The 15,872-nt window shown below is 36.4% G+C and overlaps 1 protein-coding gene across 2 annotated transcripts in view; it reads left to right on the top strand.

Annotated features, from left to right (window-relative positions):
* The first annotated feature begins 2,568 nt into the window (after nucleotides 1-2,568).
* LOC106744317 (histidine decarboxylase) overlaps nucleotides 2,569-15,872 on the top strand; it is a 16,414-nt gene continuing 3,110 nt past the window's right edge. The window contains exons 1-12 of one of the 2 annotated variants that reach the window (XM_014618990.1): nucleotides 2,569-2,771; nucleotides 8,092-8,124; nucleotides 9,668-9,954; nucleotides 10,448-10,705; nucleotides 11,369-11,512; nucleotides 13,012-13,078; nucleotides 13,224-13,386; nucleotides 14,021-14,091; nucleotides 14,235-14,254; nucleotides 14,462-14,560; nucleotides 14,664-14,884; nucleotides 15,221-15,330. In XM_014618990.1, the coding sequence (XP_014474476.1) occupies nucleotides 8,097-8,124; nucleotides 9,668-9,954; nucleotides 10,448-10,705; nucleotides 11,369-11,512; nucleotides 13,012-13,078; nucleotides 13,224-13,386; nucleotides 14,021-14,091; nucleotides 14,235-14,254; nucleotides 14,462-14,560; nucleotides 14,664-14,884; nucleotides 15,221-15,330 (1,468 nt within the window). In that variant the 5' untranslated portion in view covers nucleotides 2,569-2,771; nucleotides 8,092-8,096. Of the gene's footprint in view, nucleotides 2,772-7,426; nucleotides 7,627-8,091; nucleotides 8,125-9,667; nucleotides 9,955-10,447; nucleotides 10,706-11,368; nucleotides 11,513-13,011; nucleotides 13,079-13,223; nucleotides 13,387-14,020; nucleotides 14,092-14,234; nucleotides 14,255-14,461; nucleotides 14,561-14,663; nucleotides 14,885-15,220; nucleotides 15,331-15,872 lie in introns of those variants that run through there. The other variant, XM_014618995.1, reaches the window with a different exon arrangement.

The raw sequence follows: 15,872 nt of genomic DNA, 5'->3' as shown, positions 1-15,872 counted from the left end.
ATTTATGTGTGAATGTATATAAAATATATCGCCAAACGTGTGAATATATATAAAATATATCGCCAAACTTTTTTTTCCATTTTTATGTCGAGTATTTAAATCAATATTATCGTTTCAATAAGTTAAATTTTCGATATGTGTCTGTGGGATAGAATTTTAAATATTATATATGAATATAATAAATATATATAATAATAATATATTTTATAAATATAATGATTAAATGTCGGATTATATTTATTAAAAATAAATAATATAATATATAAAGATTCATCAAATGGGCATTACTATTGTTTATTTATTCAGATTTGCATTTCCTGATATTGAAATGTTTAAATTATCAATTATCAGTATCGATTATGCAATTCGTTCCAAATGCCTTTGAAGATAAAATTATTTACTGGTCAATGAAGTCGGAAAGTTATTTTGCTACGATAACACTAGGCCGCATGTTGCCTGAATCACTCAGCAAACCATCTTTAATTTAAGTTGGGAAGATTTTCCGCACGTAGTGTACTCACCTAACTTGGCGTCTTCAGATTATCATTTATTCCGGTCGATACAGCATGTTTTAATCGGACGAGATGTGGCAGAGATATGAAAATGGCTCGACGATTTCATTGCCCTAGAACTGATGTCTTTTTTCATAATGGAATTCGAAACTTGCCAGAAAAGCAGGAGGAGATTATAGATAATGAGGGAAAATATTTTGAAGATTGATTGTAGTATTTATATTATACATAAATAAGAGAAAATTAAGAAAAGACTAAAACTTTTGTATATCCTTTGTTACGTCCTGGGTGTCTCGGAAACTACGAATTTCTCTTTTTAACACATTGCGGACCGCTAAGAAATCTGTAAGACATACGCCTGGGACCGCACGTTTTGGGCAAACTTGCACGTTACTAAAATCGTCATAACATTTTTATTGATGAAGCAATGTTTGTCAAACTTTCAGAAATTGTAAAATAGGACGCATTTTAGGTATTATTGAAAAAAAAAATTATGTTTTTTAATAATTATCATAACTTTTTTACTTGAAAATAAATTTTTACGAATTTTTTAAAAGTTGTAAAATAGGATGCATTTCAGGTATTATTCACCCCTTGACATACAAATTAAATGGAACTTAATGCGACCAAAAAATACTATTTAATTTCGCTCAACTGAACAGTTACGTGAAAGCTGAGAAAGAGTACATTTTAGCATTTTAGCAACTATGTAATCTAATTGTAAACTGCACGGCGTCCGCCGAAAAAAGCGCTTGACGAGTCAGACTCGTTAAAGTCTACAGTGGCCCATGAAATGAATGACGAGTCAGACACGTCATTGTATGTCAAGGGGTTAAAAAAATTGTTTTTTAACCCTTTGCACTCTAGGACTCCGGAGCGGAGCCATTTAAAATTTGTCTTCAAACTCGAGGACTCCGCTATGGAGACAATGCAAATAACTTTCAGTTCATAACATAAGGACAAAGACAAATCGTAAAAACTATTGTGTATAGGATATTCCGCTCTTGCTATTTGCATTTGAGTTTGAAGAGTTTGAAGACAAATTTTAAATGGCTCCGCTCCGGAGCCCTCGAGTGCAAAGGGTTAATAATTATTATAACATTTTTATTTAAAAATCAATTTTAAACCAAAGTTCCTAATACTTTTTTGACACATTGTTGACCGGCAATTTTACTTAGAATTTATCTCATGTCATCGGCTATTATTTCGTAATTAAATGTGGAAGTGAAACAATATAAATAAACTTCAATAAATTTCATTTAATATTTAACTTTTAATATTTCTTTTTGTTATGATAAACGGTGTAGCAATCACCTACGTGTAATGGTACACAATAGGTTTTGCAAATGTATCTTGTTTCGATCGCGCAAATGTATCTTGCATCGATCACGAGTTTACTCAGCAACGTTTGAGCAGGAAGACACGAGTTAACTCGTGACCGGTTAACAATGTGTTAATTATATGATTGCGCAAGCGCTACTGTAATAAAGATAAGATTACAATGGCCGCCACTAAACGTACCGTATGGTTCCTAATGCGTCCATCATCTATTCTTACTTCACGTTTAGGACTTGCCAGTGCGTGAGTAAACAATTTTGTTGCGTTCGTCCTCTTCCAGGACGTAACACTTTAATACATCGACGTTAGATCTTTATTTACCTGTATATTTTCACTTGTTATTATTGATGTATACCATCAGAGTCTTAATTTTTCTACCTGTTAAAAAGAAAATTAATTTATTTAACCCTGATATTTACCGTTAAAATTCTCCGATTCATTTCTGATATTATTATTACAGTTATTTTTATACATTTTCAAGCACCGCCGGACGGATATTCATTTCATTTTGACAGATCTTTGTTAAAATGGGACAAACTGTTGTTTTCAACGTAGTGGGTGTTGCCCCCCCCCGGCGGTGGATTGTGGTCACAGAACTCATCATCCTTCCACGGTTCCTCGTTACGCTTGCGCTATCAGAGGGATCGTACGCGGAGAGCGCGCGGCTGTATAAAAGCAGCCACTTGTTGAGCGGCACGCATTCTGCCGATCCGCCGCTTCCGCCACGGATATTTCCTGCTCGACAACGAAAAAGGGAGACGTACGGGGCCGTCCGGCAGACGACCACGATAGTATTTCCCGTATCTTGTGACTTCAAGTTATCATATCCTCGACTTAATTCGTCACGATCTGAGCGACCGACGTGGGACTTCCGACCAAGCCAGCCGATCGCCGACGCTCTAAATTAACGTGCGTCAAAAAGTAGGTTTTAGTAGTTTTTTGGTGTTTCCTTGCATATGAGTGGGCAAGTTGCTCGCGAGAATGCTTTCGAATATGTGTGCACACCAACTGTCATGAACACTTTAGAGTCCATCTGTCAAAGCGAGACTCGTGTTTCCCGCGTTGCAATGTAGATAGAAAATGAGATAATACGTTAATGAGAAGAGTTTGTTTCGCCCAAACAAGAAAGTTAACTTTGAAATGTGATTTTGCACGTGCGTACAAAGAGAGAAGGAGAGAGAGAGAGAGAGAGAGATTAGCAACTTGCGTTGCTTTCGCTTTTCATTTCATTACATTTTCTTTTTTTTTTTATTCAAAAGTTATCGTGATTTCGTTTAATAAAACGCGTGGAATGCAAAATACAAAGATGTTCGCGATACATTTGTCGAATTTGTTTACACCATCCTCGAGAGAAGATCTATCTACATTCGTTATCCTTACGCAGATCCTTACATGATGTGATTCAATCCGCGATGATTCAATCCGCGATGACACTCTGCGATGTTCATGTCGTGACGTAGAATCGAGTAATTACAATTACGGAATCCGAAAAATCATTTTGACAAGATAGACGATAGTGTCAATCGCCGATGAGAAAAGCTCATCGTATACGTAAACAAGTCGGAATCGGTATGAGATGTCATTATCATTTGATATAGGCGCCACGTGTATCGTTTTAACATTTAATTCGTTTTTACTAACTGTATCGATTATAATTAATTAAAGCAAGAACGACCTACGCGGAGGAAATATTGTAGTAAAAATTATCACAAAATTTTGTAATGCTGGAGCGTATCGGAATTGCCATTGAAATTATTAAGTGTGTTGTGTAATCTTTAGTGATGTATATTATGTATACACATCACTAAAGATTACAACACATTTTTTTTAAAGACTACAACGTCATAATTTTATCAATAGTTATGTGATAATTTTTATATTTTCTCCGTGCACATAATTTCAATAATAATTCCGGTACAATTCAGCATTATAAACTTTTCATAATTTTTAATAATAATTTTTAATAACTTTGGATAATTTTTCCTATAATATTTTGCTGCTATCTATCGTCTCGCAGACTCCTATTCACTCTAAGCTTTCTGACAATATCGTACGTGCGGCTCCGATCGACTGTTTATCGTGTTTCGTGACTCTCGCACGACAACTTCCAACATGGAATATCTGAGAACGTTTCGCAAAAAGACAGAAAGAGAAAAAGAGGCAGAGGAGCAATTAAAATATAACCGTTGGAGTTTAGTATTATATGTAGACATGTCCTTATTATATTCGTCATGAGTCACAGAAAGAAGCTTTTTTATGTGATTTTGTCGCAACGAGAAAATGAATTTTTAACTAAGAAAGAAAACGCTTCTATAGAAAGAGCAATACTTATCTGACTTTTCTCAATCGGAATGAATAAAATACTCTCTTAAAGTACAGCTACTTATCTCTCCTCAAGTTAAATATACATACTATTACGTTATATGTACATAAAAGTACCTATTATTTTTATTTGTATACAATATAAGGTAAATTACATTATAAATTATTATTATATCAAGAGACGAATGACATTGCAAGAAATATACAATTATCATTTAAATGTCCGGCAAGAGGCAACTCGAAATATCAGCGCAATTCTATCGCTTCCGATTCTGTGGTCCCAATTAAAGTGATATTTATTATCATTATAATTTTACCCTGACAGACATTGCCAGAAGATATTTAATCTTCTTTGGCTAATAATAATAATAATAATAATAATAAATCGAAAAGAGTTAATTATGAGAGACAACTCGATAGAAATATTTTAAATTTTATATGCATATGAATTTTATATACAAAGCAACATATAAAGTTCTGGCTTTAGGTTAGTTTTCATAAAATTGCAATATACAGTAAGATTAAAAATAGCATTGATACTTGATTCGCAAATCGACGAAATTGGATTATTCGATAATCACTAGGGAGCGATTCGAGAACGTTACTGGCCTAACTGACATTTGCTGGCATTTTCTTCGATGAATTGCGAATCACTGACGGAGAATCCGCGGACGGCCAGCGGCGGCGGTGGCGGCATCGCGGATAAATCCTTCAGCAAACCGCGTGGCGACGGTGAAAGCTACGGGAAATTACAAAAGTCGGAAGCGGAAACAGAGGAAGGACGAGCTTTTAATATCACCGGGCGTCATTCTGGCTTCAGATCCTCGCGACTGCCTGCGACCGATTCGATTTTCCGTTCCGTGCTAGTCTCGCGATTCTTTCTGCCTTCGCGAGGACCGTCTTGTCCGATAGGCCGCGATCCTGGCCAACCTGTGATCGAAACAGCTTTCTCGTTCTCAGTTTGATGCGAAATTTACAAATACATTTATTTCTTTGGTATGTTTGATGAGCAAAGAAACCGTAAAAATGCAAATATTGAAACACAAGGAATTGATTTTTAGAGAAACGAAAAAATGGGAACTGGAGAAATTATATCCCATTTCTCTCCGCATATAAACAGACGGTTTTTCTCCATAGCGTCGATAGATATTGCGGGCTGAGAAAAGTTACATTTTTCATTGGACGGCGTTGTAAACCGAGTGAAAAAAAATGTGTAAATCGATCAGTCCCTTCGTACGATTCAGTTTTCGTATATTATTCACCTATATCGGTATATCGGATAGATATCGTGCAAATGCATTTCGCCCGATAAGATTGGCCGCTTTGAATTTCCGTTAAAAGTGATATATTTTCACTTAACAATTTGATGGCCATTGTCACGTATACGTGACTTCACTCCGTCAACGATTATCGGTTCATGTCACGTGTTTCCGCGAGACACTCGACCGTTCAAGAACTGATATCAAGGGAATTTTATTATAACATAAATTATAAACTCACCGCGATATACGAGGCTGTAATTTAAATAAAAAAAAAATGCGACACCTCTAACTTGGAAACATTTGCAGGAAAAGATTTCAGAAAATTCTTAGTCTGCTTTTTAGGCGACGGATGAATGACCCGTGAAAATTTCAACGCGGCTTGGAGTCGCCTGTTCGAGTTGGGACAACCGTTGTAGCCAAGTGATGAAATCGGGTATATATAGGGCCATCAGAATTTAGTGGACCCTTAAAACTGTTCTTGGGCAATTTCGCCAACATTTCCTCGGCCCAAATTTTATTTAACCCATGATATATCATAATATATCGTGTGTGATAATTGCGAAATATAATTTATAATCTATTTAAATTTTCTCTCCGTTCTTTAGAAAGTTTTAAAGAAATACAAATTATAAAATATGAGCCTTTATGAACAGTTAGAACCGTTAAAAACAATTGTTAGAACATTTTTTTGAATTTATCTTTGAGTACATAACGAGATGTAATATATAAGAGCTATCGCTGGATTTTAAACGCGACAATTAGATCCAATTCTTTTTTTAGCAATTTTAATTGTTTGCAAAGGTTAATACTTTATCATTTTTTTTTTAAAACCTCCAAAAATAGGGATAAAATTTTTAATAGTGATTATTTTTAACAGGGATAATTTTTAAATAGTGTAATTATTAAATAGAGTATATTATTTATTATGCATTATTTATTTATTACATATAATTATATATTATTTCGCTATTGCTATGTGCTATAAAATATCACTGGTTGAATAAAATTTGGGCCGCGGAAATATTGGCGAAGTTGTCTAAGGATCTAAGTTTGATTACTAATCGCTATCTAAGATCGGACATGTTTCGAGTTTATTTATGCGTAGAGTATACGACTGGACACGAGAGGACACATTGGATCCTTGCGTTGGCTAAGAGTGGGATTCTGTGTTTTCCGAAACGAGATTAGCCACTACTTACGAACACGCGACATTTATCCTTGTCTCTACTTCGCTTCACATGTTTGAGAACGAATGCAAATTTTCAAGAAATAGTACGTGTCTCGGCATAACACGGGCAGTATACAAGTTTAAAGATAAATTTTTAGTTCAGGGCAAAAGTACGTCAATGCAGACATACATTACATTCGCGCAATTCGACCGATAAGATTAACTGCTTCAAATGCTCATAAACGCTATTTATTTTTATCTAATATTTTGATGGTCATTTTGATAGTCACGTATGCGTGACTTTACTCCATCAACGATTATCGGCTCGCGTCACGTATTTCCACGGGACGCTCGACCGACCAAAAGTTGATATCAAGGGAATTTTATTATAACAGAAATTATAAATTCACCGCGATACATGAGGTTGTAATTTAAATAAAAATGTGACGAAAAATGTAACGGAAGGATACTCCCTGACTTGGAAACATTTGCAAGCAAAGATGTTGGAAAATCCTTCGTCTACTTTCTAGGCGACGGACGAATAGTGACTCGCGAAAATTTCGACGCGGAGTCCGCCCGCGTGGGGACAGCCGTTTGCGGCCGAGCGGTGCGATCGTGGCTCAAGTGTGTTACATGTCCGTCTTGAAACGCCTCACCGTACTTATTGGCAAAGACGACCCGATGACGAGCGATCTGGTTCTAGGCCGTGACGAGATATCCTAACAAGCTCGACGGCCATGTGACGCCAGCGGCGATCGATGGTGAATCCGTAGAAATTAACGATGAACTCGCATTGCGAATTTACGCGCTAGGTCAACATCGCTCGCTCGCTCGCTCTCTCGTGATCGGCGCGGCTCCCGCGTGAGAATCTCTCGTCGTCAGCGAATCTCGCGGATTCTCGTCATCGTCTTCGTGAGCAGAAATCGACTTCTCGCAGCGTCGACTCGCGCCGCCGAGTCTAGATCAGTGTGTAGGAATCTTCGAGCTTTGAGAAATCGAGGAGTCGTCACATGCTATCAATAAGGTATGATCAACGAGCCAACGTAAGCAACGCTGCCGCATTAGGATCAGCGTCTCGATATAAATCGTTATTTTCAATTTTCCTCTTAATTCAATTTTCCTACTCGTGCGTATAAATGATTTTTTCTTACGCGTAGCTATATGCGCGACGCGCTATTTTCAAAGGGTAATAATATTTCGTCAAGAAAGCATCACGTCTGACATTTAACGATTGTTACTTTTTCTGGGAGGGAAGGTCCTTTGTTTACGCATCACTCGATCATCGTTGTCAGTCGATTGCAACAGAAAGACCTTTCGCAGCATTTTCCGCGAGAAAAGAGAATTGATATTTTAATGAAATATTGTTACACGGCTGTAGTAAGAGACATTATTCTGATTTCTTTTTCTAAGTGTTTCGAGCATCCTCGTGCGATGTAAAAGTTAACGATTAATAGATAATAACCGTCATGTTCTTTGTGGATTGTTGCAGGTAGGATGAATTTGGAAGAATATCGCAGACATGGTAAGTGAATACATACGTATAAATATAGAATTAAAAAAAAGATAAAACGTATAATTGCTTTATAGATTTATTGGCGCGAGATCGTTCTATAAAATAAAATTTTCGTCATGTTCTGTAACTTTGTCTAAAGAATTAATGTTCAAGCGAATTTAATCGTGCGCATAAATACACGTATCAGTGTAGAAACAAAGTTCGTGAGAATCGGAGTGACGCGTTGTAGAAAATCCGCCCGATAGATATAATAAATCAAGCAATTCCGGGACAATGATCGCGCGACGCTGAAACGTCGCCGATAAATAGAGATCACCGATAGAATTGGTAAAGCCCTCGCAGGTGCGATATTGTTTCCGATACGGCATCCCGACATTACAATTTAAGTCACACGCTTCGGAACTACGACTCGGCTTGAATTCGATCCCCCCCCCCCGCGATTTCAATCCGTAGTCGGCCGTTCTGCCCTATCGTTTCAGCGTATTAGGATTGATTTAGCGCCAATACGTGTTGCTTTACATCGCGACGTGAGATTATTCATTTATCCATAATTGTTGCCAACACAACCATGGATAAGATAAATTTTATTTACTCTTTTCTTTCTTTCTTTCTTCGCGGGGGCAGCTCTCCGGCTCGACTAAATTACGACTAAATGACGAAAGGGCAGTTTGAGGAAACTATTTGTTCCCCTCTCTGCGGGAAAGAAATACACGTTCGGATAACGTGCTTTTGATCCGAGATAATGTGTATCTCGGAAAGAGTGATTCCGCTTTCTAAACAACTGCAAGACGATTGAATCACGACATTGTGCGGAAAAGAATGCAGTCTTTGTAAAATCTCGTCTTTGCCTTAGCACAGAATAGCCTCTCGATACCTCAAAGTCTATCTTTTGTTTCTCGGTTGCTTTCAATCACGGGTGACGGACGCGCTAAACTTTTAGCGAAGGGCCTTCGCAAACTTAATCATTGCAATGTATTTACCAACGATTTTCAATTCTACCGCGTTAGCGTCTCGCGATATAAAGTACTGACAGTTAAATGGATCTCGATAGTCGAAGTCAAGAAGGGAAAATGTTTCAGAAACAATTTTCATAATTCGTCATTTCGTAAGTAATCGAGGAATTGATTCGCCACGGTTGAGAAAAAACATCCACGGAACTGTCACGTAAACCGATATATCGAATCGCAAAGTATTACACGCGTCGCATCAAAGCGCACGATTTGCGAATAGAGAACATTTACTTCACATGTATGGATCAGTCGAAAAGTTTCGTTCGATTTTTTAATAAAATTCGATTTTATTGCATTCGATGAAAACGAATTTTTCATCAACCGAAAATAACAAATAATCGCCGTTTATGATTCATCGCCAACAGCTAATTATCTAATAATAATTAATTAGTGAATCATTTATTTAATAATAAATTTGTTTCGAATGTAAAATAAAATCGACTAAAGAATTAAATCAAACCTTTTGACTGACCGAGTAACTTTCAAACGTACAAGATCCGTACAAGATGATTATTGCAAAGTATACGTAAAATATCGCGCAGGCAAAGAAATGGTGGATTACATCGCCGATTACCTGGGCAACATCCGTTCTCGGCGCGTGTATCCAGCGGTCTCGCCGGGATACCTGAGGAACGTCCTACCGTCGTCAGCGCCGGTGGACGGCGAGCCTTGGGAGGATATATTTGCCGACATCGAGAAGTGCATCATGCCGGGTGTGACGCATTGGCAGAGTCCGCACATGCACGCCTACTTTCCAGCTTTGAATTCACCCGCCAGTCTGTTGGGCGACATGTTGGCTGACGCCATAAACTGTCTGGGTTTTACGTGGGTGAGCGTCGTAATAAGAGTCGTACATTTCGTATTTCGGTCCTATCGCGAATATCCAAATACATTTTAAACAGTCCGTCTCGTTATTTCGCGAATGATTCAAGATAATTGTAATTTTATACTTTTAACTTTTTATGCACGAATTTGGTGTTAATTTCTGATATAATATTTGTGTTACTTTTCGACGCATTCATCTTGTGTTAAATTAACACCAAAATTTGTGTAGACCTTTTGAGACACGTAAAATGTGTTAAATTTAACACAAAGTTTTTCATTGTACGTAACTCGTATAAAATACATTGTTTAATTTGGAAATCATTTTATATACGTCATTAATGTCTCTCAATTATTTGACGATTAATAGATACGAGTTTTACAGATCGATATTCGGAAATACTCCAATTTTCGTCTTTTGACTTGCAGACCGTTCGAATTGTCAGTCGCCTCGTAACAACGTAATTTTCAATTTCAAATTACCGCATTATTTCACATAGGCTTCCAGTCCGGCGTGCACCGAATTGGAGACGATCGTTATGAATTGGCTGGGCAAAATGATCGGTCTAACCGAGGATTTCTTACATCGACCGGGTGGCTCCGGCGGCGGCGGCGTTATTCAAACAACGGCATCGGAAGCCACGCTGGTGTGTTTGCTCGCGGCCAGGACCAGAGCGATCAGGGATGTGCAAGAGAACGATCCGGAGCGTATGGCGACCGAGATCAACTCGCGACTCGTCGCTTACTGCTCGGATCAGGTTCGTAGTCACAATGCTTTCAATCTTCACGATCGAGCGCGAGAAGGCCGAAGCAGAGGCGCCCGAGAGATAAAACGAGAGTACAAACGCTCTCGTGACACTTTATTCGAAAGTATGCGACAGTTGGGAGCAATCACGCGGAAAAGGCAGAGAGGAGAAATAACTAGCGTTAATGGGAGTAGGGGCGATAAATACTGCGTATCGCGACGAATGGAGACTCTCAGGCAGTCCTCCGAGGGCTTTTTACAGTTCGCTTAGAGCCAGGATAAATACGGATAAATGGTGATATTTATTCGCACTTGGACAGGAGTTTCCTTGAATATTAAAGGATTTCGTTGCGAATGTCCTCGGATGATGGTGCGGAGAAAATCAAGAAATGCTTTTTCTCCACTCTTCGCCCGCGATTTTGTCGAAGAAAGTGCGCGTAAATGCGCATTGTGGATTTCAAAATTAACATTTTTCGAGATTGGAGCAGTTAGAAAGATATCAGATTTCGATGAGCGATAGAAAAATGTTTACTGATATTTCGTCAATGTTTCAGTTTCTAAAATGTGAAAAGCGATAAAAATAAAAATTTTCCTGCAACTGTAAAATAAATTCAATATTCTAAGATCCTCGTCTGATTGTGCGTTTCTCTTGTCATTATTGTTACTCACATAACAGGCACATTCAAGTGTGGAGAAGGCTGGACTCATAGGACTAGTCCGAATGCGATATATCGAATCAGACAATGAGCTAAGCATGAGAGGCGACGCTTTACTCGAGGCAATAACGCACGACCAAGCAGAGGGCCTGCTTCCTTTCTTCGTAAGTTTCTTCTCAATTCTTCTTACCTAATACTTTTAATATTTCTTTGTGAGACACGTTGTTTCGGATACATTGTAATGCATCAACACAGATAATTTCTTAAATACATTCGGCATTCCTGTATTTTACCGAAATTACCGTATAGTACATTCGGTCGTCCTGTATTTTACCGAAAAACATTTTACTCTCGATACTCGAATTATCAAAACTTCGACGTGCACTATAATAATTACTGAACAATATTGATTCATTAATTTATTATAGTAGCTTTAGTATCTTATCATATCGCGAATAATAAAACTTTTCTTACTTAAATGTAATAAAATCATGGTCATTGAAATGTATTGTGCATCTATTTAATAATAATGTTATAATATTAAATTAATATTAATAATATAATACTTAATATTTTATTATTAAATTTTAATATTAAATTTAATATTTAATATTAATATTTAATATTTTATTATTAAATTAATATTAAATATTATTATATATTACATATTATATAATACATTATATTTAATAAATAATATAATATTTATCTGCTACACATTTATTAATTGCACATATCTATTAATTATCGTGTCTCTCATTAAATTAAATGTCTTTACAAAAAGCATGACATTTTTTCATACAATTTTCCGCGATCATTATTAGTAATTTTTTTATATTATCCGTTTGTTATGTTTGCAACAATGGAGTCGTAGAAAATATGGTGGCTATAATAACTTTATAGGGACTAAATCTGTGATTACTATAGCTGCACTGTAGTTGCATAAGCTAGTAGTTCAAGTATACGCATAGACCGACCAGTCCGCCAATTATTGGCGTATTCCCTGCAAGCAGAAAGAGATGACGTTGGCGAGCCAAGTCGGATTGGCGTTACGCTAGTTGGTCCCGCAGGAACTTCCTAGTCCGCTTTAAGTCTCTCTTATTTGGGACGACAAATTTATATCACAGTTGAAGATTTTCTCTGATAAAGCGATATTTTCTGTGAGTTTGTTAACGTGATCGCCAATTTATACGACGCGTTTTAGACGAAGTTACATTGAATATCGCTCTCAAGAGTCGATACTTATTCAAGGGCAGTTCATTATATAGAGCAATCATCACTTTATCTGTGAGGGATTAAATTCTATCTTTGGAAAAAGGCAGAGTTTTCACGAATGATCTTAAAGCAAATTGTTAGTCATTATATTAAGTACGATTTTATTATATCGCATTTTATAATTGTACCGTTCCCTCAAGAAGTTTAAATCTCCGTTTTCTTGACATGTACATACACACACGCACACACATACTAGGTGTTATATTATATCAGATTAAACATAATAAGCGTTGTATTATTTTGAAAAATATATTTGGATTCATCTCAATGCGTTTTAGTTTTCGAACCGTCAAAAGAAAGCAACGGTTCGTTAATTAATTTAATTATTTAAATAAGAAAGACTTCTTTTCTTATTAATATGTATGAAACAATTTTATTATTTATGTAGGTATGCGTAACGCTAGGAACCACCGGTGCGTGCTCCTTCGATAATCTCAAAGAAATTGGGCCGATATGTGAGTACATAAAACATTAACTACAAACTAAATACTCTAAGCATGCCCTCGAGATATCAGTTACGCTTAATGTTAAATTGTTCTTTTTCGCGAATTTGTCCCAAAGCGTTGCGATAGTCCGAAATATTTTATGATACTCCCGCAGGTCAACAGAACGGTTTATGGCTGCACATCGACGCGGCGTATGCGGGCAGCGCGTTCGTATGCCCTGAATTTCGCGGTTGGCTTCAAGGAGTGGAGCTCGCCGACTCTATCGCCTTCAACCCCAGCAAATGGCTCATGGTCCATTTTGATTGCACAGCTATGTGGTAAGAGCAATAACATCACGATAAAGCCATTTCCCTTTATCAATTACACACAACAAGTATCAGCGGCTTTCTTTATTAATCCGTGGCTGACTTTCTCTGGAACGTGAATCGCGCGCGCTTCGTAAGAATAACTATTGTCCCATAATTTTCGTTTTATTGGTCGGGTCGCGGATGCACGGTCATCTTTTTCCGTTCCTTCCGCAATTTCCGCTTTGGAGACTGTTCCAACGATTGAACGCGGTTCGCAATCTTTCGGAATATTATTTCAATTACGATTAAAGTCGATAGCACGGAGTAACATCTGATAAATGTATTTGGAAGCATAAAAATTGGCGATACGAGATCTCGCGAAAAATTGTGTCAACTATATATATCTCGTGAGAGCAGTTTAAAGTAAATATTCGATACAGTTTTCCACGAATAATTCTTTCCGTAAATAATTCCTTTCTGTAAATAATGCGCGCGCAGATTCGATAAAGCACGCTGGAAAACGTGGACAAAGTGAATCGGAAAATCAGCTTAAGGAAAACACGTTTTCCGTGTTTATCGAACGATAGGTAATCAAATATATATAGATAACCAGAGAAGAAATAGGATATTAACATTTCTCGTCGGTCTGCGCGATCTGTTTCAGGGTGAAAAATAGCCAAGCGCTACATAGGACCTTTAATGTAGATCCGCTATATTTGAAGCATGAAAATTCAGGTAACCATGTAATTTAATTTTTATCTTCGATGGAAAATTAGCAGTTAATTTTCGCCTATGAATATTGCGTTACTTATCGATAATTATTTATCAATGTGCAAATAAAAATGCGATTTTATTTAAAAAATCTTATTTCTGCACAGGTCTCGCAATCGATTATATGGTAAGCAACGAGTTTTAAATGCATCTTATAACAATGTATCGTAAAATAAAAAATAATTTATTTTAAATAAGGTTTAAAGAATAAAATAACCGAATATTTTTAATTGTCTTTAAAATTTTAATAGATTTTTTCGATATTACGTAATTATGCGTTTAATAAAATATAAAATACATTATTTGCTTAATAATTTCATTGTAATAATTTCAGCACTGGCAAATTCCCTTGTCTAAGAGATTCAGGGCGCTGAAACTGTGGTTCGTCATCAGGAATTACGGAATTATTGGCTTGCAAAAACATATACGTGAGGTAAACAAAGTGCAATTTTTGAAAGGTACACCAAACTAAATTTAATTATTTTTTATTTCACACATAACGAATAAAATATGCAACTCGAAACACATGTTCGCAGGGTGTGAGGCTAGCGCAAAAATTCGAGGCACTGGTTTTAGCCGATACACGCTTTGAAATTCCTGCAACGAGGCACCTCGGCATGGTAGTTTTCCGTCTTCGGGGCGAGAATACTTTGACGGAGCGTTTACTAAAGAAGCTTAATTCACGAGGTCGGCTTCATTGCGTGCCAGCCGCTCTGCATGGAAAATACGTCATAAGATTCACGGTTACTTCGACAAAGTATGTTTTTACAAATATTTCCACGTATTGCATTTAATCATATTTCTTTATTGCATTATAAATCTATAATCGTAAATATTCTCATAAATTGGATTTAGACGAAACAGAGACATACTGTCGTTCTCAGGATTGAAATTAATTAAGATTTAGTTACTGAAAATTATTTCTCGCGAAGGATTTTTAAATATTGTAATTAAAACCTTAAATATCACGACAAAGTTAGTTTTCAGAATATTTGTCGTCGTTGCAACTGTAATGAGAATAACTATGTTGCAATTTATTGGATTAGAACCTTTGCAGCGTATTTATTAGATTTTGCAATCGTGCTTCTTCCAGTACGACAAACGAAGATATTCTGAGGGATTGGGCAGAAATACGAAATACCGCGAGTGACATCTTAGGTGATAGTTCTGGATCACCTGTACGACCGAGAGTTCCTCTCGCAGGTAATGAGGCAGGACTGAAACAGCTTCAAACGGCTTGACACGATTGGCAACGTATAATAGTCTAAATTTTTAAATTATTCTTTCGGAGAAATATATCTATGTTATACGAGACAAGCTACACACATTACATATTGTATATATTATACGCGTTAAATCGAAAATCCGTAATTACGCAAACATTAAATTCGCTCGAAACATTCTGCACGCCAACATTTATATATTTGTTTTGTATATAGGATATTCGAAAAATCCTGCAACGGTCTAATATTTCAGAAAATATTTTACAAAAAATGTTTTACACAAAAATTATAACGTTTAAAAATCCATCTAATTGCTTAATTGCCAGATAGCGCTGTTAAAATCAAATCTAAATTTAAAATTTTTTAATTGAATTATATATATATATATATATATATATATATATATAAAGCATTAGAATAAGATCATCGAAAAGTGAATATTTTCCAAGATATTTCATATTTTATCCTAATAATTTTCAATATAAAATATGAAATATTTCATAAAGTATTCACTTTTTAATA

The sequence above is a fragment of the Dinoponera quadriceps genome, unplaced genomic scaffold (genome assembly GCF_001313825.1).
Source record: "Dinoponera quadriceps isolate SergipeBrazil2010 unplaced genomic scaffold, ASM131382v1 scaffold9, whole genome shotgun sequence".
Classification (NCBI taxonomy): domain Eukaryota; kingdom Metazoa; phylum Arthropoda; class Insecta; order Hymenoptera; family Formicidae; genus Dinoponera; species Dinoponera quadriceps.
This window is presented reverse-complemented; position numbering and strand designations above follow the sequence as displayed.